This window comes from Alligator sinensis, unplaced genomic scaffold (genome assembly GCF_000455745.1).
Source record: "Alligator sinensis unplaced genomic scaffold, ASM45574v1 scaffold255_1, whole genome shotgun sequence".
Taxonomy (NCBI): domain Eukaryota; kingdom Metazoa; phylum Chordata; order Crocodylia; family Alligatoridae; genus Alligator; species Alligator sinensis.
The window spans coordinates 818,017-844,380 of NW_005842270.1; the positions used below are offsets into that span (position 1 = coordinate 818,017).

Consider the following 26,364-nt stretch of genomic DNA (forward strand, 5'->3'; position numbering starts at 1 on the left):
TTCCTTCCCCCATTTGATCCACTTTGCCTTAGCTCGTCCTGTCTTTGGAGCCCTCTGGACTTCCTCTTTCCAGGGCTGGAAATTGTAATCCAAGCTTCACTAGCAATGAAGACACCACCCCCTCGTTCTCCCATCCACCTCTGCTCTTCGCTGTCCCCACTTCCTTCCTCCCTGGGTCCTTCCCCTGCCCTGGATTCCCCCGACAGGGTGCCGATACGTTCCTCAGAGCAGCTTGCTCTTTTCCCAGCTGTGCTCCCTCCCCGAGTAACTGCAGCACCGATGCTATTTCATCTCTCTAGACCATGCTCGTTAGCATAACGTCTGAGCCCTGCCAGGGCAGCGCTCTGTTTCCCACTGCACGGTGTAACGGGGGCCCCAGGGTGAGGCTGGCGCGCTGCACCAAGAGCAGCATCCTTGCCCAGTCCCGGCTGCAGATGTTCTGCAGTCTTGCAGGACCGTGGAGCTGCTGCCTCTGCCAGCTTCGCTCCTGGCTCCGGATGCCTGGATGACACTGGCAGCTGGGTTCTCCGGGTACCTTTTGTTGCTGGCACAGCCTGTCTCTGCCGGCCTCTCTATGCTCGACGACACACCCTGGGGCTTTGTGCGTGTTGAGCGGTTGCAGGGACCAGACTGCTCACAAAGGCTGTAGGGACGGCGGCTTCGTCTCACCTGCAGGAGCAAGAGAAGAAAGGCAGAACAGGGAGCTCGTTAGGTCATCTTAGGTAGGAGTCAGAAATCAAAGGGGTTTGGGAGCATTGGTCCTGCGCTCGCACACGTTTGAATCTGTTTTCAGGGGCAGGCTGAGAAGTGCATCGCTGCTCCCACGCGGAGCAGAGCACGTTGCTAGGACACAGCATGGTGCTTCTGGGAAGAGTGCAGGAGCTGGGAACGGCAGCGTTGAATACGGAGGAGCAGCTGCCAGGCGGAGTGGTAGGGTACCCGGCGAAGGCACCACCGTTCACCCTGGCTGCTCCCTCGCAAACGAGGTTGAAACCCGGCGGTGTTGATTGCACTAGAAAATACAGCTGGGGTGTTGTCAGTGCTGGGATCGAGCTGCTTGCGGAGCGGGTGCCTCGAAGAGGGAAGGACGCAGTCGGTTGTCCTCATATTGGGTGTTCTGTCTTGTGGTTTTGTGACAACGCTGGCCGGCCGTGTCTACATGAGGCGCTTTACTGCACACTAGACTAATCTGGTGTCTTGACCCCCGTTGTCTTTCTTGCCTAGTGCAGGGGGGGCTGGACCCGATGATCTTGCAAGGTCCCTTCCAGCCCCTTACAATCTGTGAATCTACTGCGGAGTAAAGCGTCACCGTCTACACGTGCAAGCGCTTCCTGCGCAGTATATTAGTCTGCTGTGCAGTCTGTGCACATGCAGGTAGTAAATTTACTGTGCAGTAACGCCAAATAGCATTAGTTGCAGCTGAAGATGTGCCCACTATCTTTTAGTAACAGGTTAGACAAGGATGGTCTGGATGGGGGTTGGACTCCGTGACCCGTAAGAGGTCCCTTCAAGCCCCGTGTTTCTATGATTCTGTGACCTTCATTTTATTGCTCCTGCTCATGGGAGTTTAAAGAAAAGGCTGCATTTGGGTCACCCAGAGGATAGGGTTTGCTTGACGGGGGTGGATATTAGGCGCAGAACGCTGGGAGCTCCAGTTTGTTTTCTTCAGCGTAATAACTAGGGCATGAATCATTTTTTGCTGACCCACCACAAGTTCCCAGCGCCGACCTTAGAGGCTAGCATAGCGTAGTGGAGACGGGGAGTGTGTTCTCTCTGCTTGTTTAATCCCAGCCCTCTCCACCTGGGAAGGAGTTTCCAGACTCGTGGCCGCTAGGGACTGAGATGAAACTCAGGGTAATTGGGCAAAGGAGAGCACGTCGCCAAGCAGCCCTTTCTGGTTAATTGTAGGATGCTGGGAGCGAGGACAGTGGTCTCTGCCTGGCGGGCAGGATGCAGCTTTTAATTCATCTTGCAGTTGTCAGTGCTTAGCCTGCAGCTCCTTCAGTGCCGTGCCCGCAGCAGGGTGGCTAAGGGGCATAGAGGTTTCTCCACTGGGCTTTGCAACGCGGGGTCTGCTCAGGCCAGGCCAAGTCTCATGGAGGGATGTGCTGCGCGCTCGATCTAACAAAGCGTTCACATGGCAAATGACTTCAGCACTGAACATGTTTTCTCCTTCGCGTGACCTTAACATGGGCGGTTGTGTTGACATTCAACTAACAGCTCTGAAACGGCTAGGCTTGGAGGCACGTAGCTAGAGCGTATGGGGGATTCGGTTGCATATCTGGGAGCATTCATCCTGCAAGCTTGGGGCTCAGTGCTTGGAGGGAATCCGGACACCTCTCCTTCTCGTAGGGGGCTGTTGCTGGTGGAAGCAGGCTCCAGGCTCTTCCCCTTCGGCTGTGCATTAGTTGAGAAGTGGGTAGTGAGCTCCTACCAGTTTCTCAGCCCTCGGTGTCCTGCAGTGCCGAGGTTTTACTAGCTTCTCATCCCAGGGGGGAAAACAGGCCTCTGTCTAGGTGGTGAGGGGCTTCAACCAGGGTGTCTCTTATTGCTTCTTGGCTATAAGGAGCATTTTCCTCTGAGGCTAGCCAGGAAGAGGAGCATGGTAAGGGAGCGTGGGTCTGATGTGAGCGCTGCACGTGCTATTCTGCAGAGGCGAAGGGGGAAACATTCATAGCCTCTTCAGAAGACTCGGGGATGAATCAGCCTCTGGAGAAGCTGCTTCAGGTTGAGTTCAGCCCTAAGAGCTTGTATAAAAGTATGCAAGCTGCATGCACGTGCGCCTCTGCAGAGCGCCGTTCTGGGAACAGGTCCTTATCCCTCCGCACCGGCAAACACGTCCGCGGCTGAAAACATTGCCAAGTACCACTGCAGTCTGAATCGTAGCGTGTTTTAAGTGGATCCAGCCTCATTATAAACGCTGTTAGAAACCGCGAGAGAGAACTTTTTGGAGGGGGTAATGGCATGGTCCAGAGGGCTGGCGCACGCTCTGGGTGCAAGGGAAAGCCATGCTTGGCCCCAGCTTTCAACATGCTTGTGGCTAGTGCGGCTTTGCTGCGTGGAGCAAACTGAACGTGCGCTCCAGGAACTGCTGCGCGTCACTCTCCACCTCCTCCTGGGCATGTGGACACGGGCACTGTTGCAGTGCCCGGCCACGGGTGCCAGGCACCTGGTAGAGGGAGTGCTAGCATCTTCCCGAACATGGGGGCAGGGGAGCTCAGCCCCTGTTGAGGCAGGTCAGTGTGACTGGGAAAGGCCTTTCCAAGCCTGGCACCGGGTGCAAAGTGTGCCCAGTGCGTGTTGTGCTCGTCGATGCCGTTACGCTGTCTGCAAAGCGGCTTCGTTCTTTTATGTTTTACTCCATCTCTGTGCGCTTCAGAGGCTGACATGTAACCCCAGCGGTGCAATGCGTCACCCTTTGTCGTCTGCGGTGGGCCGAGGGCTTAAGCCCCACAGTCTCTTTTCCACGGGCCATGGGGGCTGTGACCGCACTTGGGTTGTGGGGGGTCCTGGGCACTCACAGTAGCTGCGGGGACAGGCTTTGAAGGGTCTCGCTCAGCCATCAGCTGAGATGGAGGAAAGGTCCCTGTGACACAGCCACAGGGGAAAGGCACAACAGCGCCGAAGAGATGAGCATCCGAGAAGCGTGAAGCTAACCAGGGTGACGCTTTCAGACTTAGAATTTCAATGCTTGACCTTCCAGGGGTGAAATCCTGGTTGCTTTTCATGAGGCTCAGGGTCCTGAGTTCCCAAGGCATGAAAGGCTCGGACTTCAGCTCCACACCGCCGATATGCTCTTGAAGGTTTTATCTGACCACCGGAGCTGCAGCAGGCTGGCAAACACTTGCCGCCCTGCTCTCCACCTGCACTTTGGTGGTGGGTTTTAGATTAGGGGGTGCTTTCTGCCAGAACGCTCTTGCGGTGACCTTGGACCAGCTGCCCAGTGTCTGCTGCTTGGTTCCCCATCCGTAATCCTTCCATGCTCCCGCCCATTGTGCCCGCTCCATTCAGACGGTTAGAGGTGGCCTCTGTCCTGAGCAGCTCTCGGAAACCATGGGGACCCCAATTAGATGGGGTCCCGAGGCCCTGCCATAATCCCAGTCGCTCAACTCCCATCATCAAGGAATCTGCCTTTGATTGTGCAGGAGCCGTGGTTCCATCGCGGGGTTTTCGGAAGGAAATCTCTCGGCCGCTTGGCCATTTTAGGCATGCTTTGCTTTCCCAGGGCTTCATTTTGTTTTCATTCCATCCCTGCGGACTTTTTCCTCGGTGTTGCAACGTGAAATGCTTTCAACCCAGTTTGCAGACCAAAGGGCTTTGGGGATTTCCATCACCTGGAAGTGCAGAGCTTTGCATAAGAGTTGGGAATGTGGGTCAGTTTTTTCAACAGTCAAGTGAAACTACGTTCTTCGTGCAGCCAGAGCGGAGGTCTCAGCAGTTCAACGCGGGCTCGTGCCCGGGTCCGTGGCCAAGCGGTGGTGCTGGGGAGGAGGGAGCAGGGGGCTGTCCGTTCGACGGTACAGCCCAGGCCAAGAGGTTGCCGACTCCTCCCTGCCGGAAGGCTGCATCGCTGTGCCTCGGTGTACGCATGGCACATGCTTTCGCAGGTCCTGAAGAGCTAGAGATTATTTCTCCCTTGCTCAAGCCTAAATTTCGGAAGTGTCAAATGATGCAGACTCCCCCAGCATGGAGGACGGTGCAGACCGATGTGACCGATGGTCGTTGCAGATCTCTGCTCTGCTCTCCCTTCCCTCCTGGGTCACCTGTGCTCTGCCGTCACACCTCCGCTTTATGATGCCTGTAGGGGCCAAGTCATTGCAGAGAGCCCAAGCAATTTCAGGTGAACTTCTTTACTGCCCGTTACAGATCTTCGGAGTAGAGGGAAGGTTGCGTGCCCTGAAAAGAAACGTGGCTTGGTTTGCTATAAAAGGAAGGGCATGCCTTCTCATCACGGCTGGATCTCCGCGCTGCCCCAGGGTGGGAGGCGGACAGCGTTTTCATCAGTAGCTGTTGCAGCTAGTTACCCCTACGGTAAATCTTTACTAGCAGCCTTACTGCAGCAATTGCCATAGGCTTATGATCCAGTAAAAGGTTCCTCGTGGCTCAGAGCGTATGAAGTGCTACGAGTGCCTACGTGCTTGTCAGGCGGCAGCTTATTAATATCTGATACCTTTCTGGCTGCGGCTCCTTGCGACAGTGGGTGACTTCGGGCTCTTGCCTTTTGTTCTCTGCTACGATTGATATGCTGTGTTAATTTGTAACAGGGGAATTATTGACTGCCTTGGAGCACCAATTATGGATAGGGGCTGTCCCGATCCTTTTCCACAAGGAGAGTCATTTACAGATTAACTCGCCATGCCTTTCTTTGAAAACACAAGTGTGAAATTTGTTTTTCAGAGTCCCGATTTAAAATGGTTATTAGTTTCAACTAACACGAGGGCCACAAGCTTTCCCAGGATGATTCGAGCCCAGCAACACTGCCAGCCTGTGTTTGCAAATCCAGTTCCCGAGGAGGAAGAGTGCTCTCCAAGCAACACAAAGAGCATCTTGGGCCTTCTCAAGCTGAAATCTGGTCTGGGGTTGCAGACAAATAAGCAGTTGCACTTTTGTGTCGCACACAATCGAGTCCTTGTCGTGGACGTTGCATTCTGGAGCTCTTTGGCGTGGAGCTCGGGTGTCTTCTGCACAAGTGCTCAGTGTCTCAGAAACCCTGACACGTTGTGCCGGGGCTGTAACCGGGTCCTGGCCGGTAACTCAGAAAGAAATGCATCCTTTACAGTCCTTTTGCAAAGCTGAATCTGCACTTCCGTGCCCACGGGCAGAGAGCTGGGAGCATGAAAGCTGCAGTGGCCAAGGCTCGAACAGTAAAGATGTCATTTCAGACATGTCAGCTCTGACGGGTGTTTCTTGAACGCTCTTGCAGACGCAGCCCTCTTGCTGTGCCACGATGCCGGCTGTCTGGAGGCCCTGCATACAGGAGATTTCAGCTACAAGAAAAGATGGCATTTAGTTCGTTGGCTTGTGACATGGAGTAATAATACGCAGGCCGGTGCCTTCAGGAGCGAGCTGCCGGTGGAGAGAAGCGTGCCCGGCGGCTTCCCCGGTCCCGTTGTTCCCCGGGGAGGAGTGAGGGTGTTTCAGTTCAGAGCGGCTGTGATGGAGCAGGAGGAGAATTGCTCCTACGTTGAGTCTGCAGGTGAACGTCCGCCGGTGATCCCGCTGAGATGGCCTCCGCATAGAGAAGGCGCTGCGTTAGCCTGCGGTATCGCTGCTTTGCTAGTATTCGAGGTGCCGCATTAACGGTGCCGTCTCTGGAGGGGGAAAAGCAAACCACCCTGCTCGAGTGGCTCTCTGCAAGTTCTGATTGTCAGCTCTAATTGACTCAGGAATAATCTCGTCTCTCCGGCTGCGTGCCGGTGCTCCCCACTCACCCCTGGCTGCGGGGTAATAGTATTCCTCTGTCTCTCCGGCTCGCAGATGTAAGCTAATACCTGTCCCCGACCTTGTCATGCTCCTGATCTGTTCAGAACGGTGCCTGGCACAAGAAGCGGCATAATTCCTCGTTGCAAGCTATTTTTATTTGCAAGTCAGAAAATAAGACAAAAGGATTTTACTGCTGAGCTTTTAAACAGAATGGCAGCGTGTTTATTTTGGCTGTTCTGGATTTGTTCTGGCACCCGGCTAGCTCCAGCGACGAGGGAAAGCTCTCTATTCCTTATCTCCAACAAGGCGCTCCTTTTTCTAGTTCCAAATGTTAAGTAATAGCGCTCCTTCTCTGGATATTTGTTACTGGCTCCATCCAACCACAAAAGCAGAGGCGGTCTGCGCTACGGCGGAGATCCTGCTGTAGAGCTGTTAGCCACGGTTCACAGAGCTTAATTAAAAAAAAAAAAAAAAAAAAAAATCCTTGGCTTTTGAATCCATTTTGTAAGATCTCAATATTGTGGTTGGAACATATATCACGGGGCCTGAGCTTTAATACCAGCCCTGTTCACCAGCAATAGCTCCTGAAACAGGCAAACAGAGTAATCTGCGTGCGGAGCCGGCACCAGATAGACACGCGGGAAGAGGAAGGACCAGGGTACACGCGGTGACGACACGGTCTCATGACTGCTGGCACCATGAGGCACCTGCCAGGGTCTTGCCTGTCTGATGCAGACAGTGTGTTTCGGGCCAAGGGGATTTCTGTTCGGTCTGGTGGCTGGGGTTGTTTGCCGTGCCATAGCAAGGCTGTATGATTTGGGTATGTTTTTAAAAGTCAAGCAAAGCAGAAGTTTAGGGTGTAGCTTTTGCTGAGGTCTTGAAATCAGAGTTGTGTTGAGAAAGTGTCCGTTTTGGCTCTGCTTTTGCAGCACTAAACTTGGGACGCTGCGTTTCCAAAAGAGGAGAGGTCATTTACCCAGGGATGTTAAAAACTCGAGGGTCTTCTGCATGCGGTGAGTCCCGCTGGCAGCCTCAGACTGGCGCCGAACGCTTCAGGCCAGACCCAGAGAGGGGCTCCGGTGTCTGAACTCGCACTCGCGCTGACTTTCCCGAGCCTGTGCTTGGGAGGCAGAGGGGTCAGCTGTGGGCTCCACCGGCCATCATCTCCTTGCTTAGGTTTCAGTGACGAAAGGGATATTCGTCTCGTTCACCACCCAGAGGAGTTCTGAAATAAACCTCCCTCCGGTCGCCTTCTCTCTGCTTGCCTGCCCCTGCAGTCGTTGAGGGCCACGGGCTCGGGTACGGGCTCTGAAGTAGCGCGGGGTGGAGAAAACAGGCCCGAGTGACGGCAGAGCGGGCTGGCTGGGACTTGGCAGCCTGATTTTTGATGTTGCTGCATACACCATGAACCATTTCCGTGTGTTTGGCTGCAGGGCAGATCCCGTAGACAGTCGGGAACTACAGCAGGCTTATCACCTGCCAGAATATTCTCCAGGCTTGCGCTGGGAACCAGCCGTGCACACCTCGAGGAAAAGCCCTCGGCTCGCAGCGGAGGACGAGGGATTGCAAGCTCCTTTTTGTTTCCCAGCGAGACCGCGCTTCCCCACCGCCCCGCAACGCTGCGTGCACACACCTTCCCCCCCAAGTGTGCTTTGTGCTCAGAACCAGGGAACCCTAAAAGCCACCTGGGAGTTTTGCAAGAAAACTCCCCCAAAACCCCCAGCTTGGTCCTGGCACTTCCTGTTTCTCTCTCGCTCATCTCTCACCACGGTGCTCCATCCCCGCAACAGAAAGTGCTAATTCGATAACCCCGTGTGACAGTGAGCGAGCTGCTGAGCTGCCCCGCAGCGCTGTGCTCCCGCAGCCCCCCTTGTGCTCCTTGCTCAGGAGGTCGCTGGACTCTGCAGGCAAAATGGCCAAGCTGTGCTCCCGCGCGAGAGGAGAGCGCGTGCACTCCCTGCGCAGCCTGCCCTGACCCTGCTCTGCCTGTGGTTTGTCTTCGGTTCAGCGTTGCTCTCTCTTAATTAAGAGATGTAAACAGATTATTTCTGGGCGGACGGGCTGACAGTGGCACCAGGTGCTGCCCTGCAGGATGGCGGAGTGGGAGCGAAGCTGGAGGGGCTTCTCAGGCTCCGCGCTTCACTCTGCGGGCTCTGAATGCTCCCACGGCTGGCAGCTCAGCCCTGGGGAGAGCGACTCTCTGCTAGCCCCTTTGCTCTGCCCAGAAAGCATGGCACTGAGGAGTTTGGGGAGGGTGGCTCCAAGCATCACAGGTTTGCAGAGAGACCCAGACTGTACCTGATACCTTCCCAGCTACCCAGCGCGCTGCATGGGTACCCCTGTAAAGCAGCCTGCAGAAACCTCAAGTTCATACTCTCCCAGCAGCTGCATCAGCGGCACGATCTGAAAAGAAGCCTGTTTGAGCTGGTGCAATGGAAGGAAAACCTCTCAGGAGAGAATCTGGTTTTCTGTGGGTGACCCTGAAAGCTATAGGAACCTGGACTGGGGTACAGGTGCGGGGAGGGAGGGAGATGGCAGCCTTTTTCATGTAAGCAGATGCCCCAGGAGAGCCTCATGTGAATCTTTTCCCTTTCCTTTGCAGGATAAAGATAAAGTTTCTCTAACCAAGACTCCAAAGTTGGACCGGAGTGATGGCGGCAAAGAGGTGAAAGAGAGAGCTACCAAACGGAAGTTGCCTTTCACTGTTGGAACAAATGGAGATCAAAAAGACTCAGATACAGGTAAGGGACTATACGCACCCAACCACTGACCCACGGGCTCAGATCTGGGAGAGCAGCTGGTTGAAACAGTGGCCGTGCGGTGGTGTTTGAAGCCACAGAGGTAGAGGCGGTTGAACACGGGGGGTAGCGTTGCACAGCGTTATGTACGGAGTGCCGTGCATTACGGTTGGTGATGAGCTTGATTGAGTCGAACACAAATGGGCTTATCAAGAGACGTGTTCTCCGGCTGCGTGGCGATCCTTCCTGTTCAGCTTTTAGCTAATCCAATTCATCAACTGAGACTTCAGCTGGTGAGGAAGAAGCACTGAGCCTCAGAGTCAGAACTTGCTAGATAGGAGGTTTCCTAAAAAACCTTACCTTAGTGTGTATGCGTGTCTGGATAGTGAACCTGCTGCAGTGTGGCACACGCTGGCTTTACTGCTTTTGATGCAGGGCCTTGCTGTGCGCAGACAGCAAAGCCAGTGTAGTTTTTGGTGCAGCAAAAGAGATCCAGTCCGTGACTGCTCCATCTCGTACAGTGCTGGGGAATCTGCCCTTGAAGTATTGCGTAGTACTGGCTGTTTTGAGTGTCAGAAACCCTGCAATCTGTGCAGGAGATCAAGGAAGCACAGCAAAAATGGAGAGCAAGAGCTAGCCCTGCGTGATTTCGTTACAAAGGTAAAGCGTCTGGGAGAGGCAAGTCTGCCAGCGATCGGCTGAAGACGGTCCCTGGCTCAATGCCGAGTTAATAATAGGGTGAAACCAGTTGGGGAATGAATTGGGAAATGTTCTTGATGGAGAGCTCTGACCTGCGGGACCCCTTGGAAGTGATGAAACCCCCACTGTTTGAGCTGCTTCCACCTTAGGTGTGTTCTGGCACGGATGCCTGGAGACGTTTCCATCATCCGTGTCCATTCACCTGCTGCCTCGGTTGTAACCCAACGGCAGAACCGAGGGATTCCAGGCACGTCCATGGAGGACGTGGCTCCTTGTCCCTGCAGCGGGATATGGGGCATTTATTGCTTTTCCTGAGTTAGGTACCAAGGTCAGAGTTCGTTGTGACCGGTCACAGCCCGTGGCACCTTTGGCGTGCACAGCTGTGGGCTGATCTTGTTTGGTTTGCAAGTTGGCAGGTCATCGTCCGAGCATGTTGGGCGGCAGCTGGTTTCACTGGCTGAGCCATCAGGCTCGGCTTGCTCGTTTGTGCTGAATAGCCAAGTCTTTCGTAGCTGAACCTCTGCATCCAGGGAGAGTTTCAGGGTGTTAATTGTAGCCCGTGCTGATTGCCAGATCTAGGTATGAATCGTCATTTATTTTTGCATTCTTGGTGCACAGATGAGTAAGCCGGTAGATCACTGAGGTCATAGTACATTGCAGCAAGGAAGGGCAGTCCATGCCTTGTTAGGGAGCAGGCGGCGTGACGATGCTCAAGTTGTGGTCCTGACTCATTTTCAGAGCAGGCCGTTTGGGGTCGGGGTAGGATTTGCCTGGGTGACTGTCGGATTATTCATAGTGCTCCAGGGCTCGGCCTCACTTGAGCGAGCCAGAGTCTCCGACCAGCACCTGGGAGGTGGCCAGAGCCAGCGCGGGAAGGAGGTTGAGAACCGTCACTGCCACCTGGTAACACACACTTCCCCCCCACCCCGCCAGCACCAAATGTGGGGAGAAAGAAAGAGCGAGAAGTCCCTTGTAAGCGATTTCAAGATCATTAAAATGTCACGCTCGTTTGTAGCAGTCTCTTACCTTTAGTCGTCGGGGCTGTGCAGAGCTGGCGCTGACACGCAGACATCAAAGCGGTACCCTTGCAGCTGCATCCATCAGGGGCTGGAAGATGGTAATTTAGCCTTGCAAGGGTGCCTTTAAATGCCACCCAGTAATCTCGAAACGCGGGAAGGGTGTGGGTGAGCGTCTAACCACCCAGCCGAGTGAGGCTGCAGGCAGGAAGCGAGCGGGTCTCGCTCCGGAGGGGGCTGGGAGCTCAGGTGCGGGGCGCGCTGCGGGCAAGGCTGCTGCCTCTCGTGATGCTTGATTGCTCAGAGAATCGCCGGGCTCGTTTCCCTGCCAGCCCCTCTCCTGTCATGGGAGTCACAGGCTAAAGCATGTCGTTGAGCCGCGGCTTGGTTTTGGCAGCCCGGCTTTCAGCTTGCCTCCATTTACATGTACGCACGCAAAGGCACCCATTTAACATGCTTTCCCAAACCAGTGCCTAGGGTTGTACTGCACCCGTGGGTCTCGGCCTCCGTAGACTCAAGGCCCTCCTTGGAAAATAGGTCCATAGATATTGGGGGCTGCAAGGGACATCACAAGATCATCGGGTCCAGCCCCGCTGCGCTTGGGCAGGAAAAAATGCCAGCTCTTAGCTTTCACACGTTTCTGGACTACAGAAAAATACTAGAGCAAGTCTTCTGCTGCAGCCAACCCAGGAGGCCCACGACCGGGCAGAACGGCTTTGATGCAAGGGACTCCTGTCTGAAATCTCTGGGTTTCTCTTGGGAATGTGGTGTAGGTGTTTGCACACCCAACAGCGCTAATATTGCACAGCCCCCGAGGCCCCATAAAAGGATCTCACGGGGCCCGGTTGAGAATCACTGCACTTACATGCTTGCGGTCATGGCCGGCAAGCTACTGAAAGAGAGACTGTTGTCTCCAAGCGCGGGGCTCCCTCTCCTTCTGCTGCTCCGCTGAGCGGCGGGAGGAAAGAAGGCCTTTTCCCAGGTTTGATTGCAGCTCTTGCGAGGCCTGGGGTTGCCCCTCGGAGCTAACGAGGCCGGGGGCCCTGGGTTCGTTTCTGTAAGGCAGCCCTGCTCCTCGGAGCGCCGTCCAGGGCACTTGGGACCATGCGGACGTCAGTGTGTTTCTTAACTGCTGTTTGACATTTAGGCCGAAATCTGAGAGCTGGGAATTAGGACAAGCGGCGTTCCCTCCTGCTGGCACAGGGCAGCGTTCCCATGAACAGATCCAACAGGAACATGTCCCTGGCTGCATCCTCCTCGCTCTGGGCTGCACTGCCTGAGCTCGGTGCGCCTGGGGGAGACCTTGCAGGCTGGCTCTGGCGAGCACGTGTGAGCGAGCGCGGTGCCCGCCGCTTTTTGTTCCCGTCTCTCTTCCCACTTCTGAACTGAAGGGGAAGGCGAGCTGCCTGCGTGGGGTCCGGCAGCAGGGTGCGGGGTTGTCCCCGTGCTCGCGGTGTTGGCTTGGCCTTGCGTGGCTGCACAGGCTGGCCGGGGCAGGTGTTTTGGTCCTTGTAGGGCTCGGTGAAGGCCTGTTCTGCTCTTTTCCCCTGTCTGTTTTCTCTCGGTGGTGGCCCAAAGGTCCCAGCTCTTTCCCCTGCTCCATCTCGACTTGCCGACCACTTGCTCCCTGTATAGCCCTTTCCAGCTGCTATCCCAGGCAGGGGGAGTGTGTGGGCTGGGCGGGCGTCTGCGCTGGTCCCGAATCGCTGTACAGGGGGTGTTGCAGAGGCAGCCCGCCCTTCTCTGAGTCCAAGCCTATAATGCTTGCCTTCAGGAAGGCAGCAAGCAGGCTGTTTTGTTCCTCATCTGCCTTATTTTCCAGCTCATGCCCCACCCTGGCAGGACGTTCCTGTGTGCACTCCCAAGTGCCACACAGCGGGGCTTGTTGGCCGACTTGCACGTTCTTGGCACAGGTAGTGGAAGATCTTACTCGCGCGCACTGTCGTACAACAGACGGTGGTGGGACACTAGGACCAGTGTTAACTTGGCAAAGTTTATCTGCTTCAAAGTGACCCCCAGAGCCAGAGTCCTGGGGCCCTGGGTGGTTGTTATCCAGGCGCGCACACTGTTTAGGGAAAAAAGAGTGTAATTAGCCCTGAGCCTGGGCAACAGGTAGGTGACAAACTGCTTGTGGGTGCTGCCAGTCAGTCGGATGGCAGGCTGATGCTCCAGAGCAGGGTCCTGCCCGGCGTCACCCCGCCGTGCTGAGAGCGGAGCCGGGGCTGGTTTCATTCATGGGGCAGCCCCCGACATGTGCAGTGAAGTTAGCTTCCCCCCCACCACATTTAGATCAAACGTACGCCTGAAGCCTGCATCTTGCCCCCGCTTCCCTGCTCTCCCCCAGCTTGGGTTCAAGCCTTCACGGCCCAGCGCTGCCTGCAACCTGTGTGCCGTGCCGGGTGCCACGTTCGAGGCAGCGTGGTACAACCGTGCCAGGGCAAGAGAACGAAGCTGCCCCTTGCCCCGCTGCTGCAGGAGAGGCAGGCGCTTCCTTAGCACCGTCTCCATATGCTGAGATCGAAGCGTGGAGTTTTCCAGGCATGTTTGCCAATTTACAAATGCTTGCAAGAGGGGCTCGGAGGCGGCCGGAAAGAGGGGTGGGGGCAGGAGCATAGCAGGACTGGCAGAAGGTGAAACCACCTCGGTGGGAAAGGGCAGGCAGCAATCGAGACTCACAGAAACAAAAATTCTTGGCTGGGTTCCTCCGGGCCATGTCTCCTGTGTGGTTTTACAGCAAGCTGCTCGCTGAGTCACGGAGCTGACTCAAAGGCACCAGACTCCCGGGGCGCCGATTCTGCGCTTTCCATCCCCCTGCCTGTGCCCGCTGTGCCAACAAGCGCAGGGCTTCGCTGGCAACTTGCTTTGGCCCCTCTCCGGCAGCGCTGCATACCGGGCGGCGTGCTGCTGCTCGAGGTCGAGTGCTGGAGCGTGCAGTCCAGGAGGCAAAACTCCTGCACCTGGGTCATGTTGAAAACAGCTTGACTTCAGCTCGGAGGTTTTACTGTTGCGCTTAAGCGCGCGGCTTTGGCCGCTGGAAGGTGTCGCGGCGGTTTTCAGATCCTGAGTCGGCAGTGGGTACGTTTTAATAAAACCTCCAGAAGGCTCTGGTTTCGTTCCAGCCGGCAGGAGCAATCTGGGCTGGAATGCACCACCCATGTCTGGACCAGAATTGGCCATCTCAGGGTGTTTTGATTTTGCAGCCATAAACCATTCTTCGTCTGAGCTTCCACCAAGGTGGGATTATACTGGGTCGAGGAGGGGGGACCCCTTGCATTTCCCGGCGCATTTTATCTAGGTCTGACATTTTGTTGGCTCTTTTGGGGCTGGCGATGGACTTCATGCCAACCCTTTTTGAGTTTCACTCCTCCTCCCCTTCTGTCTGGCTCAGACGCTGGAGGAGCAAAGCTTTCATACTGCCTCGTGCTGCAAGCCAGGCCATGCGAAGGTTGAGCCTGGTTTGCTTAGCCCTGTTCGTACGTGCCATCTGGAGCTAGGTAACCAAGTCCAAGCTAAAAACCCGGGGACAGGGTGGCGTGCAGACGCCCTGCGCTTATGCCTGCTAAGCATCTCTTTGGTTTTACGATAACGCTGCTTATCTGTCGGAAATAATTATTGACTAACCTCTTGTCACGTCTCGGCGCCAGCCACGTTCCCACACCACAAAATGCTTCGTGCATTGAAAAGCTGCCCTGAAAGGCCTTTTGAGGGGGGATCAGGGTTTGCAAAAGCCCTGCAGTAATGCAGATCTCCCCTTCCTGGGGGCTCGGAAAGCTTCACAAGCAAACCAGCTGGCCCCGCTCCCCCGAGGCAGGCAGGGGCCATCGCACGCATCCTGGCCCGGTCCAGCCAGCTTGGAGGAGGGTGGCATGTAGGAGCTACTGCAGAGCAGCACTTTGCAGCCGCTTGGGAAGGGAAGGACGGGAGAATCCCACACAGGAATCGTCAGCCGGCCGAGAGTAATTGAGAGCCAGTGTGTGGTAATGTGAAAACTGCTGCCCTTGGCCCCATCAATCCTGAATTGATCATTAGCCTGCCTCTTCACCTGTCAGTCTAGCAGCAGCAGCTAATGACAGAGCAGGATCTGCTGCTGCCTTTCAAACCTCTTTCTCTTTTTTCCCTATTTCCAACCCAGTCCATTTGCCGTCTCCAACACCGCCCGTCACTGCTTTGCCCACTCTGCGTGGGCTGGACGCGGGGGAGAAGGGCATGCGAATTAACCAACATGCTGGCATGCGTCCTAGGCCACTTCCTCCCCTGCGAGCGCAGCAGAGCTGGAATGGGGGACGCTGCCTGCGTGCTGGCTGACCGGGACGGTGGCAAGCCTTAGCAGGGCTGCCGTGAATGGGTCCACATGAGCAGGGCATCGCTTGTGGTAGCTGTTACCACAGGAGCAGCCTCGTGTTAGGCAGGATCGGGGCCACCCCGCTGTGCTCCACGTGCGACACGCACAAGGAGTGAAGCGGTCCTTGCTCCGGAGCGCTGCATCCTACCGGCAGGGTTCAGGCGTTTGAGGTCTGCTTGCCGAGCAGGGAGACGACCAGAGCTTGTCATCCTGTTAGCCATGTTACCTCCCAGCAGCCGTGAACACGGCCGCCCCTAATCTCTGCTCCCCTGCCCAGGACTTCGAGGCCCTCCGTGACGGGGTTTCCAGGCCAGGGTTACCGCCGCGGTAAAAGACCCGGGGCAGAGTCTCACGGATGTCGGTGTGTGAGGTGTGCCTGATTGCAGAGCCAGGTCCCAGCTAGCCTGAGAGATTGCCTCCCGCGAGCCGTTCCCAGCGTAAGGGAAGGAGAGTCAGCCGGGGAGACGGTCGTGCAGTTTTTGCAGCTTCGTTTGTGCTAATCCTCAAGCAGGATCCTCAGCGCTAATTACTGGGTTAACGATGCTGGAGAGACCAGCTGACCCAAAGTCCCGCGCTCCCTTTCCTCCCCTCCCTTGGAATACGTGCAGCGCCGGTTTGCCTAACGAGCTGCCGGCGTTCGGAGCGGCCTGACCTGGGAACGGGCTCGTGAGTCACCAGTTGCTAAGCTGGCGCGGGAACCCGTGAGAAGCAGCTCGCTGGCTGAGTCAGGGGCGCATCTGTGCGCGCGGCCGCGGCGTGCGCGTGCCTCGGCTCCCGGCTCTGGCCCGACGCCTGCAGCTGGGCGCCTCGGACGGGCCGCGCTGTATCGGGCCTTTGTTTGCCTGCCTCCTGCCGGTCCTTTGGCTTCACATCATCCAGGAGCAGCGCTCACCTAGCAAGCGGCGCGGATGCCGGTGCCAGGGCTGTAATGGCAGCACAGCACGGTTGGACTGGCAAGCGTCATTGCTTGCTTTGCCCTTAGAAACTCCCAAGCTGGCTTGCTGGCCAGGAGGGGACAGGGTTGCCAGAAGCACCCATCAACAGCGGCTTTGGCATTAAGTTAGTGCCAGGGTTTCAGACTGCTCTGGGCAGGGGTTTGCAGGGCTGGCTATCATGCTGAGTTTCCTCCCAGTCCCCCCACAACTCCCCATTTCTCCTCATCCACGTGCTCGAATCTCAGCAGCTCTCGGACGTCGCCTGCCTTGGAAGCGGCGGGTCGAAGGCCCCTTCCAGCAGCTCGGGGGACCAGCAGACGGACAGCCCAGGCCTGGCGTGTTGCATGTTGCGTGGCCCCGTGCTCCGCTTCTGGGCGGCACAGTTTCAACCTAGGCCTTACTAGGTGAGGGGGAGGCCTCTGTGCCGCCGGCTGGAGCAGACCCCGCCGCGTTTCCTCCCGCCGCTCCCTTTGTGGCGTGAGCGCGCACGGCCGAGCGGCCCGGTGTCCAGCTCCGCGCCCCGTAATCCTTTTGCACGGCTGGCTCTGCAGCTTGGGCGTAAAATCCCCTTCACCGCAGTCCAGCTGCTGCCTCTGGGCCCTGCTCCTGGCCCCTCCTGCTCGCTCGGCCCCTGCCCCACGCATGCTTTCACAGCGACCGCATGTCTCTGGCTTCCAGCCCTCGCTCCTCCTGCTGCCCCTTCTCCGGCCTTACGGTTTGCTGCATCGCTGGTGCTACCGTGATCATTACCCTGCTGGTCTGCTCCCCCAGCCCGCTCTGAGCGCGCTCTCCTGCTCTTCCACGCGTGCATCGGCTTTGTATGCCGGCCCCGGGCTGTCCGAGCTACCTCGAGCTGGTGCCGCTTTCTCTGCTCCCGTCTGGGGGTGGCCTGGCTTGTCCCTAGGCTGAGAAGTTGGGTGTGTGCAGGATTCGGCCTCGGGGCTCCCCCTCCCATGCGCGTGTGCTCCTGGGGTTGTGCCAGGCTGCTCCGCTGCCCGGTATCGGAGCCCCCGCGTCCCCTGGCCACCAGGCCTCTCGGGACCTGCCTTCCAGAGGTCCGTAGAGGAGCCGCCTTCTCCCCCCACATCACTCCCTCCCTCCTGTCTCGGCTCAGGCCCGTGGCTCAACCCGTATTGTGCTGAGCCTGTAGGCAGAGCCGAGCCGACAGCTGAGTCCTGAATGCCTCCACATGAAGCAGCATGTGCCGCGGGACCTCTGGATAGCTACTGACAGGCTTCCCGCAGCCCGGGGTTTGTCCTCCCAATTAACGTGTGTGCACACATGTATGCATGTGCCCGCTGCACAACCTGGGCCCACGCCCCATCTGTGGGTACACGGGCACATCCCTCGGTCTCCTGGCCACGCTGTCACGCTCTCGCCTTTCACAGCAGCTCCCAGTTTCCTCTTTGTGGTCGCGCTGAAGAAATGCAGAACAAATTTCCCAGCTGTGCTGGCATCAAGCTGCAGGGCCAGGCCCCGGGCTCTTCTTCCGGCCTCTGCAGGGCGGCACGTGTGAAATGCCCACGCCAGGAGAGCACAGTCCTTGGCTTGAACAGCAGCACGAGAAGCGGGAGGTGTTGTTTGCAGGTTCAGAGGAGGTTTGAGCAAGCAGCAGACAGAGGTAGCTGGAGGTGGGGTTTGGCGACCGACGCTGCGCTGCACGGAGGCTGGCAGGGTTAGTCAGTGAAATGCCATCTCCTCTGTCAGCAGCGGGGGCTTGCATGTGGTCCGCGTGCCGCTTCGCCGTGGATCACGGCTTCGTGATGAGCACGAGGGCTGTCAGCGCCAACGCCTGCCTCTGCTTCTGCGCTCGCCTGCTTGTACCCGCTGAGCCCGCTGAAACGTGCACGGCACCGAGCTCGTGTTGGGCAACAGGATGTTAGTGCCGGAGCCTCCGAGAGGACAGAGCTCTAACTTCCCTCTTCTGCAAGCCCCGTCTCGCTAAGGGAAGCGTGTAAGTGAGGACATAAGCCATGCCACGTGTGGTCCGACTAGCCCAGTATCAACTCCTGGCTCTGGCCCAGCCGTCCATCTATCAGACCAGGAAGGAGGCTCTGGCTGGGGGGATTCGGGCGACTGCAGGGCTGTTTTCCTGCCACTTCTTCGCTGGCATCTCTGGGCGGTTTCACTGGGCAGCGGCCACAGGCGCCGTTTGGAGGGCAGTGGGTGCTGGCCAGCGTGCTCTGCTCAGTGCCCCCGCTTGGAAACCTGTGGCCATCGGTGCCCTCCCTTGTTATAAACCAGTGGCCGTCACTCATCTCTGCTTTCTTTTTAGTTGTCCCGAGCGATCGGCTCTTGGATTAAGGGAGGTTTATAGTTCTCCTGCTGGGCCCGGGCCCACGTTTCCCTCGGTGCAGCAACGAGGCCCGTCTCCAACAGTGGCAGGAGAGGATACTTTAGAGGGAGGGCATCGGCCTGGGCATATCTAGAGTGATCTGCCCCCTGACATCCAGCATCATGAGTTGAGAGATGCCAGAGGAGACATCCCTGGCTGTTGAGTGCAGCAGCTGATGGATCAGTCGTCCGTGAGTTTGCTAGTCCCTTTTTAAGGGCCTGGCAGCCCTCCCGCTCCGTGTACAGACACAGCAGCGCCCGAGCGTGGGTCTTGCTCTGGATTTGATTTCCCCACCTTCGCTAGGAGGAGTTATAACAGAGCATTTCTTCCAGGGATGGAGGCCTTTGCAGCAAGGGCCGCGAGGGAAGCGGCCGGCAGAGCCCGGGGGCCGCGTTCGCAGCGAGCCGGCTCAGGGCTGGTGAAAGGGAATACGTCGAACGTGAGTCAAGTTTTCCAGTGTCCGGAGCCCTGAACTAAAACTGTTGCATCACCGTCGTGTCTCGCCGGGCACGGGATCCAGAGCCTTTGTCTGCGGCTCAGGCTCTTGCTAGGCTGAGCCAAACTCTCTTCGCAGCCGACTTCCTTGCTTTGAGTCGGGGCTGGAAGCCGGAGAGCGGGAGGCGGGCGCCACATCCGGCAGCAGTTCTGATCAGCTCTCTCTTCCCCCGCCTCTCTCCTTCCTGTTGACAGATTTGGTTTCAGGCCACCTCCGGGTCTTGCTTTTGCACTCGGTTGAGTCTGCCAGAGCCGTTCTGGGCAGCAGCAGATGGGCTAAATGCTGGGCTGGGAAGCAGGGGGCGAGGGGAGATGCCTGGGGAGAGACCCTGACGTGTGCCGCGTGCTGTTTTTCAGTAGCTTTGGGCGGCGCAGAGCAGCGAGGTGCTGGCTGGAGGCGGCTCGTGCGCTGGCACTTTCCGTCGGCCTGGCACGGGGAGGCGGCGGTGCTCAAGGAGCACCGCAAGGGTTGCTCTCGCGTGGGCACTCAGGCTCTCAGAAACATGCGTGTCGGACCAGCAGGCCGGGGAAAGTCCATCTGACTGGCTTTAGGGCACAGGCCTCCCAGATCTCTTGTTAGACTTTGGGGGGCTTTGCTCCCTGGCGCACTCCTCTCCATTGGGCGCAGCAGCCGGATTGATTCAATGTAAGCACGACGGCAGCGATGGGGGCTGCCGCAATGGTGGGAGTGATGGTCTAAGCCATATTCTCCTCTTTTAGACTCCAGGCTCCCTTCGGAAAATGCCAGCTCTTTGTCTTCACTCTTTTTTTTTTGGATTACAGAAGACTAGAGCAATTCTTCTGTTGCAAAGCACTAAGAAAGATTCCCGACAGGTGGGAGTGCTTTTGGATTCCTATCTCCGGGTTTATCTCGTGAATCACGTGTGCACGGAGCAGTGCTAGCATCGTGTGGTACCTGGCCAGGATCTCAGGGCACCCCCATTTGGAGCCACTGCTTGAGATAGCACGCGGCTGTTTATGCCGTGGCATCTCCTCCTGCCTGCAGTGGATGCCACCCTGGGGTATTTTACTCCCCCCGGCCCCTAGTCTGCTCAGCGCTGCAACTCCGCCGGTGCCTGGGGCTCCTGTCCTTGCTTTCGAAACCGGAGCAACATTGAGCCTGGCAGAGGCAACCCACCCCCTTGTGCAACCAGTACAGGAAATGCAACTTGTGACCTGCTTCCCCCAGTGCTTCGAAAAGACCAGGCAACCTCTGTGCTGCAGCATCTGACGTGCGGGCGGCTGGTCACGGAGGGCATAGCGGCACTGGTTTCTTCCCTGGGGCAAGAGGCCTGCTGGGGGAAGGTGGAGGGTGGGGAGTCCTCCTCCTACAACTGGATCCAGAGAAATGAAGAGGTTTTCCCCTGTGAGTTTTGAAGCAAGAGAGTGGCAGTCCCCCTGGGACAGCCCGGGCTCTCTCGCCACTCCCAGCCCCGTGTCTTCACCCCAAAATGGTTCCTGCGGGAGGAACGTGAGCCCAGCACGCCCAAGTGCCGCAGCTCCCATCACGCTGCCTGTCTCACTGCAGCAGCTGAAAGCAGGAGCTCGGCAGTCACTTCAGGGTTTATTTTTATCCCGCCGATCACATGTTCCCGCCGTTAAGTGCTCTGTGGAGGAGGCTGTTTCTGCCAAGCAGAATCAGGGAGAGTTTAGCATTTCTCAGTCAAACTTTGCAAGCCTCTTTGCAAATTGCAGGCTCGCTCTGACAGCCCCGAGCCAGCCAGGCAGGATTAATGACAGTGTTCCCGTTCGGAGGATACAGCCCTCGCAGCGCACGCACGCACGCACAAAACGGCTCGGTCTCCTTCTTATAGGGCTTGGCTTTGCCCCTGGCACCAAAATCAGGCCTGGTACCAAAGGGGTGTGACCGCTTTCCCGTCATCAGGAAAGCATTTTGGGTTGGCAAGCCCTGGGGGGGGTCCTGGCACTGATGTTCCCGGGTGGAAGGGGGCTTGAGGAGTCTAGAGGAGGACTTTCCAGTGCAGTCTTGGGGCCTGCGGTCTGCCCTTAGCGGAGGTGCAGCCGGTCCTCTGCCCCTTGGAGAGCACGGGCCCTTGGGAGGGCACCTGAGTGACAGGGATGTGCAGCCCGGTGGCACGTTGGTCCCAGGTGGGAGAAGCTGCTTAGCAGCCTGCCTGCTGGCGCTATGTAGGTCAGACCGTTTCCTCCAGGTAAGCACATTCGTTCCATTTACTTTTCAAGTATTTTAAGGCACGGAGAAACCCTCTGCTTCCCAGTGATCTGAGTTCAGCCCCGGCTCTGGCACTCCTCCCAGCACAGCGCCCGGGTTCCCCCTTGGCCCCTGCCTTTGCTTTGTCTGTTTGTAACAGGCAGGACCCGTTGGCGTCTGATCCACTTGGGGGAAGGGGCAAGGAGCAGCCATTTCTGAAGCACGGAGGGCTCGCGGCGCGTGTCTTGGTGAAGCCCACGCAGATGCTTTGCCTCCAGCGAGTGGCTGAGAGATGCAATGCCCTGTTCTCATGCATGGTGGTGAGAAGCGTGTTTGCAAAAGGAGCCATGCAGCGTGCGAGCACCCTTCACCCAAGCTCAGGGGCCGAGTATCACCGCGTGTTTAATGCCGTGTGCTCGCAAAGCACTTAGTCCCGTGCTGCAGGGATCGGGGGCTGCACTCACGGTGTCTAATGGGAGTTTGAATAGCAGGAGGGGAAGGCTGTCTGACAACACTTGCAGAAAGCAAAGCACCAGACCAGGCAGGCGGGCAACATGATGGCACCACGATACAGGCAGCGTGCAAAGGCTGTGCTTACTCGCTGCACACGCCAGGTTTTGCAGAGGCAGTTGCTTCTTGGCCCCCAGGCCACCGTGGCAGGTCAGATGTTTCCCCCCTCTGACATGTGCTGCTGTTGGGCTACATGGGGCTCTGATCAGCCAAGGGGTGCTTTGTGCTTCATGCATCCTGGACGTAGTGAATCTGCCCAGACCAAAATGGAGCTTTTTCATGGAAAAGCAAAACTGAATCCAGCCAGCGGCTGGCCAAGTATTGCCGCCCCCGTTACAGATCGAGGTAGAGCCACACCTGCAATCCTGCCCAGCAGTCATCTTCTCATCTGCTCCAAAGACACGGCAGGAATATGGAGGTCCTGGTGAGGGTGAGACGTGTGGGTGCACGCGGGGTGTGCTTTCCCATAGGAGAGAGATGATGCGAGGGAGACTCTTTTGCAGAGGGGATCAGAACAAGGCGGGCAGTAGAGAGGTCCAGGCAGTGTCCTGTGGCTTTGCCAGCACCGAGGGGGCAAGGACATAAGCAACAAACTTATAATTGCCATAAGGAAATCTTCCCAACTTAGAGTGTGTCACCAGCCTGCAGACGCTGCGCCCACAGGGGAGGATCAAGGGTACGAGCCATCAAAAGCAGATGCAAAATGTAGCTCTTGAGCTGTACCGGGAAGGCAGTGATGGTGTCTGCAGCCCCGGACAGCGAGGATAGCGTGCCCTGATAGTCAGGTCATAATCTGGCAGCTGGATTCAAGGGGGCATTGCACAGATGACGGTCCTGTGCCTTCCTTGGAGGCCTCCAGCTTTGCCCAGCCCCAAGGATGAGATCTTTTGGTCTCTTCTAGTTCGGCAGGTCCTGAGTTTCTAGGATCTAGAGACGTTTTCTAGACGCCCCGGATCAGCGTGACGAGGCTGTTGCAGAAGCATCTCGGGAAGAGCGCCGTCTCCAACGTGGAGGCTCTGAACTTCTCAGGGGCTGGAAAACCGACTGGTGTTTGAAACCTCTCTGATCTCCCTGGCCACTCTCAAGGAGCAGGAGAGAGCCGGGAGCTGCCGGCCGGCAGTGGCTGCGCGGCTCCGTGCCGAGGCAGCGTGCGCCATCAGGGAGCGATAGTGGGATGGAGAGTCCAGGCGCCCAAACCCCCTCCGCTTTCCTGCAGCTTTTTGTCTAAGCTGTGCCACCCCAAAAAGATCAGAGTGGGGGCTGCATGCCTCATGCATGGGTGTTGGATGTGCCAGGCCCTGGGTGCAGCATTGCATTAGGCATGCATGTTCAAACCGGAGCATCTCTGGAGTGGCATGTGTCATCCGTGTGCCAGGAATGAGAGGGCATGTGTTGTTGTGTGCCCAGCTGGGCCCAAAACTGGACACAGGACTCCAGACGTGGCCTCCCCAGTGCCGAATAGAGGGGAAGAATCGCTGCCCTCGATCTGCTGGCAGCGCTCCTCCCAACGCAGCCTGGGATGCCGGTAGCCTTCTAGATTGGCATATCGGTTTCTTTGTTCCCATTGCGCTGGGCGCTGCAATCCAGCAAGACTGGGCATGATGTGTGTTGGTTTGTCACTGCCAGCTGTTCGCAGGGCGGGGTGAAAGGCCGGAGCTGCCGTTTCTTAGTGGCTGTTTGCATCTTCATTTGAACCGTAGCAGTTTCCAGGGCATCCCTGGCACCTTGTACATGCAGCGCCAAAAACACCCCCCGAAGTCGTTATATGCATCATTTATCAACTAAAAACCGCTCGGGCCTTGCGCTGCTCTCCGGTTCCAGAATCCCTCCCCACCTCCCGTTCAGCAGTCGGCTTTATCCTGGGGAGAGAAGGGGGATCCTGCTATGTAACGTGGGTTACTCTTAGTTCTCCAGCCCCACAAAAAGTGCGAGGCCCTGTGTTGCATCTGTGGGGCGGCTGTCTTCTCCGCACAGGAGTGGAATGAGCCATGCAGAGACATCAGTAGTTAGCAAACACCTGAGTGGAGGCCGGTTAGGAAGTGGGCCATTTGTGCTCAAGCCTGGTCTTGTAAATGCGGGCGAGCAGTTCAGTGCCACGCTGACTGCGATCCCTTCACCCGTTTCATACTGGTGTGCTGGGAATCCCAGTTTGTTCTTGATTGGGGGTGGCTGACACCGAGATGATGGACGAGTGCCCCAGCGGTAGGATAGCCGCGATTCCCAGGGCCGCTAGCAAAAGGGGCATATGTTTTTCTCCAAGATAGGCAGGCATGGCTCAGTTACAGGGAGGGAACTTTTTAATTTAAAGGACTAACACCATCCCGCCTTCTTCACCTGGTTCTCTTTGCACGTAACCCCCTTCCCGGCCAGGGCAGACGAGAGCGTGCGCAGGCTGCGTTCCCGAGTCACTTTGGCACTTTCTCCTGGCGTTGCATAGTTGGCCCGGCAGTTCCCCCGGTCGCTCGGGCGGTGGTTTCACACAGCAAGAGAGAGAAGGGTGCGACTGCCGATGGAAGAGCGAGATTGCAAAGCCACAGAAGTCAGCTGAAGGGCCCAGGCAGAAGGAAACCACCTCCTGCCTTTGACGGGGGTGAGATAACACTGGCAAGGTCTTGCCTTAAAAGCGAGTGTAGCTGGCAAAGCCTCACGTGCAGCTGTGCAGAGGCAGCCCGGGCAAGGCGGGCAGGTTCGAATTCGCCTTTCCCCAGCGCTGCGGGCCTGAGTTCACACCCAGTGATAGCTGTGGCCGCGTCCGTCTGGCCTGGCACCCTTGGTACCACGAAGGCCACAGGGCAGTTTGGAGCAGGACAGGAGAGCCCCCGGGGTCGTCAGGGAGCAGGGGAAGGGTGCGGGCGCTCTGCGCGGGGAGCCGGTGCGCGCCCAGCGTCTCGCACCTTTTGCGGAAGCTGCAACGCCGCAGCGTGCGTGCTCTGGGCAGGTCGGGGCAGGAAAGTTGCCTGAGCAAATGCTGGCTGCTTGATAATGCATTCAGCTGACGTGCGCTTCGTGCCGTGGAAAATATTGGATGGAGAGACGATAGCACCGCGTGTGTGTCCGTCAGCAGCTCCGCTGCAAACTCTGTCCTCCCATGAAGCACCGGCACAATGCTGCGATATCCCAGCCTTCCCGGCCCGTGGGTTTGAGCGCAGGTTTCCTGCATGGCGTGAGGGTCCTTCCTTCCCGGGGGCTCTCCAGTGCCTCCCGTGCCTCCTCTTCACGCACATCGTGTGGCTTCGCCGGTCCACTTGTATTTAATGTGCACTGTGGGGCGGTGGGGGTGAAGCTTTTGGCCGCTGAGCAGGAGAGAGATCTCCCACAGCCTGATCCCGAGATGCTTGCCGTGTCGGCTGATGGAAGTCAGCACTGTAAAGCTCAAATTAATTTCTGAGAGTTCAATTCAGATCCAAGCGCTGAGGGAGAGATGCCAGGGCTTTGCTGTCCTGGTGGAACGGGGCGCTGCCAGCCTCGCCACGCTAGAAGACCCCTCAGAGCCCAGCGCAGCGGGTGCAGGTATCCCAAGGCATGCCGACCCCTCGCTGCCTGCAAGAGTGATGACAGACATTTCCGCAGCTGGAGCGATGTTCTCCCCTCGCTTTCTCTTGTGCATCAAAGTAGGAGGCAAAAAATCTGCCCCTTTGAGAAGCACGTGCGGTCGGTTAAATAACGAAGCTTCTATTTACCCGGCAAAGCTGCGGGCAATTCATCAGGGGCTTTACATTTTTATTCCGAGGCCGTGATGCAGCTAAGCATTTTTTTTTCCCAATGCCCAGATTTCTGAGGCAGCGTCTCCCCAGCTGAATTCAAAGTGGAATTTGTGGGCAGATGATGTGAGGATACAGCTGTGGGAACCAGTCACCTGCATCTGCCTTCGAGCTGAGAGGGTCTCATCTGCGCTTCCCACAAACGGCCCTTTATATAGGTCTTGAACGTTTCCGCAGAGCCCGGCCGTGCCGCAGGCCGCGCGGCCTTAGCTCATCTAGTTATTTTAACGCGGGGTTGTCCGGCTCCCCCTCCGATGCTTTGTTCTTTGCTCTTCCTTTGCGGAGCCGGCGTATTTGAATCGCCCGCAGGTTGTCTCTGTGGGAGCTGATTGCTGGTGCTGGTCTGTGCAGCGCCCCGCTCCGGGTCTCGGGTGCCGGGAGCGCCGCTCTGCCGGGTCGATGGAGGGCACAGCGAGCATGGCAGAGCACAAGCAGGGCGGTCACTAGATGCGCCTGCAATTTCCAGGGTTCAGGAAAGATCCTGCTTGCTCAGAGGGAACTGGAAAGCTGCTTACAGAGAGCTGCCTCTTTGCAGGGGCAGAAGGGAAATAGCTCATCGTGGAATTGGTGGCAGGGGCTAGTTCTCACTGGTGCTGCCAGGAAACCCTGCTCCTCGATGAGAGCAGTGCCAGGACGCACCTCGGACCCCTAGGTCAGGATCAAGCACTGGCCACAGGCCACGGTTGCATCCTTGCGCGTCCCAGCCGGGGGTTGTCTTCTGCAGGCGGACGCTTTGGAAGACCGAGGCTGGGGTGGGAGGGACACGGAGCAGCCCCACGAGGTCCCTCCCCGTGTTCCAGTGGGGTCGCTGCGAGCCGATCCGTGCCGGCAGTTTAGGCAGGGCGTTGCAGAGAGAGAGATTAGCAGTCCACTGTTACCTGGAGGAAAGGACCGCGGGTGACGCAGGACCCCGTCACACGAGAGCGCCACGTCCTGCGGC

General features: G+C 57.4%; 1 protein-coding gene across 8 annotated transcripts in view; it reads left to right on the forward strand.

The window, feature by feature from the left end:
- The window catches only part of ANKRD11 (ankyrin repeat domain 11), a 186,490-nt gene that overhangs the window by 141,548 nt on the left and 18,578 nt on the right, over window positions 1-26,364 (forward strand). For 7 of the 8 annotated variants that reach the window (XM_025209151.1, XM_014521897.2, XM_025209149.1 and 4 more), the window contains one exon: window positions 9,026-9,164. In XM_025209151.1, coding sequence (XP_025064936.1) covers window positions 9,026-9,164 — 139 coding nt within the window. Of the gene's footprint in view, window positions 1-9,025; window positions 9,165-26,364 lie in introns of those variants that run through there. The other variant, XM_025209155.1, reaches the window with a different exon arrangement.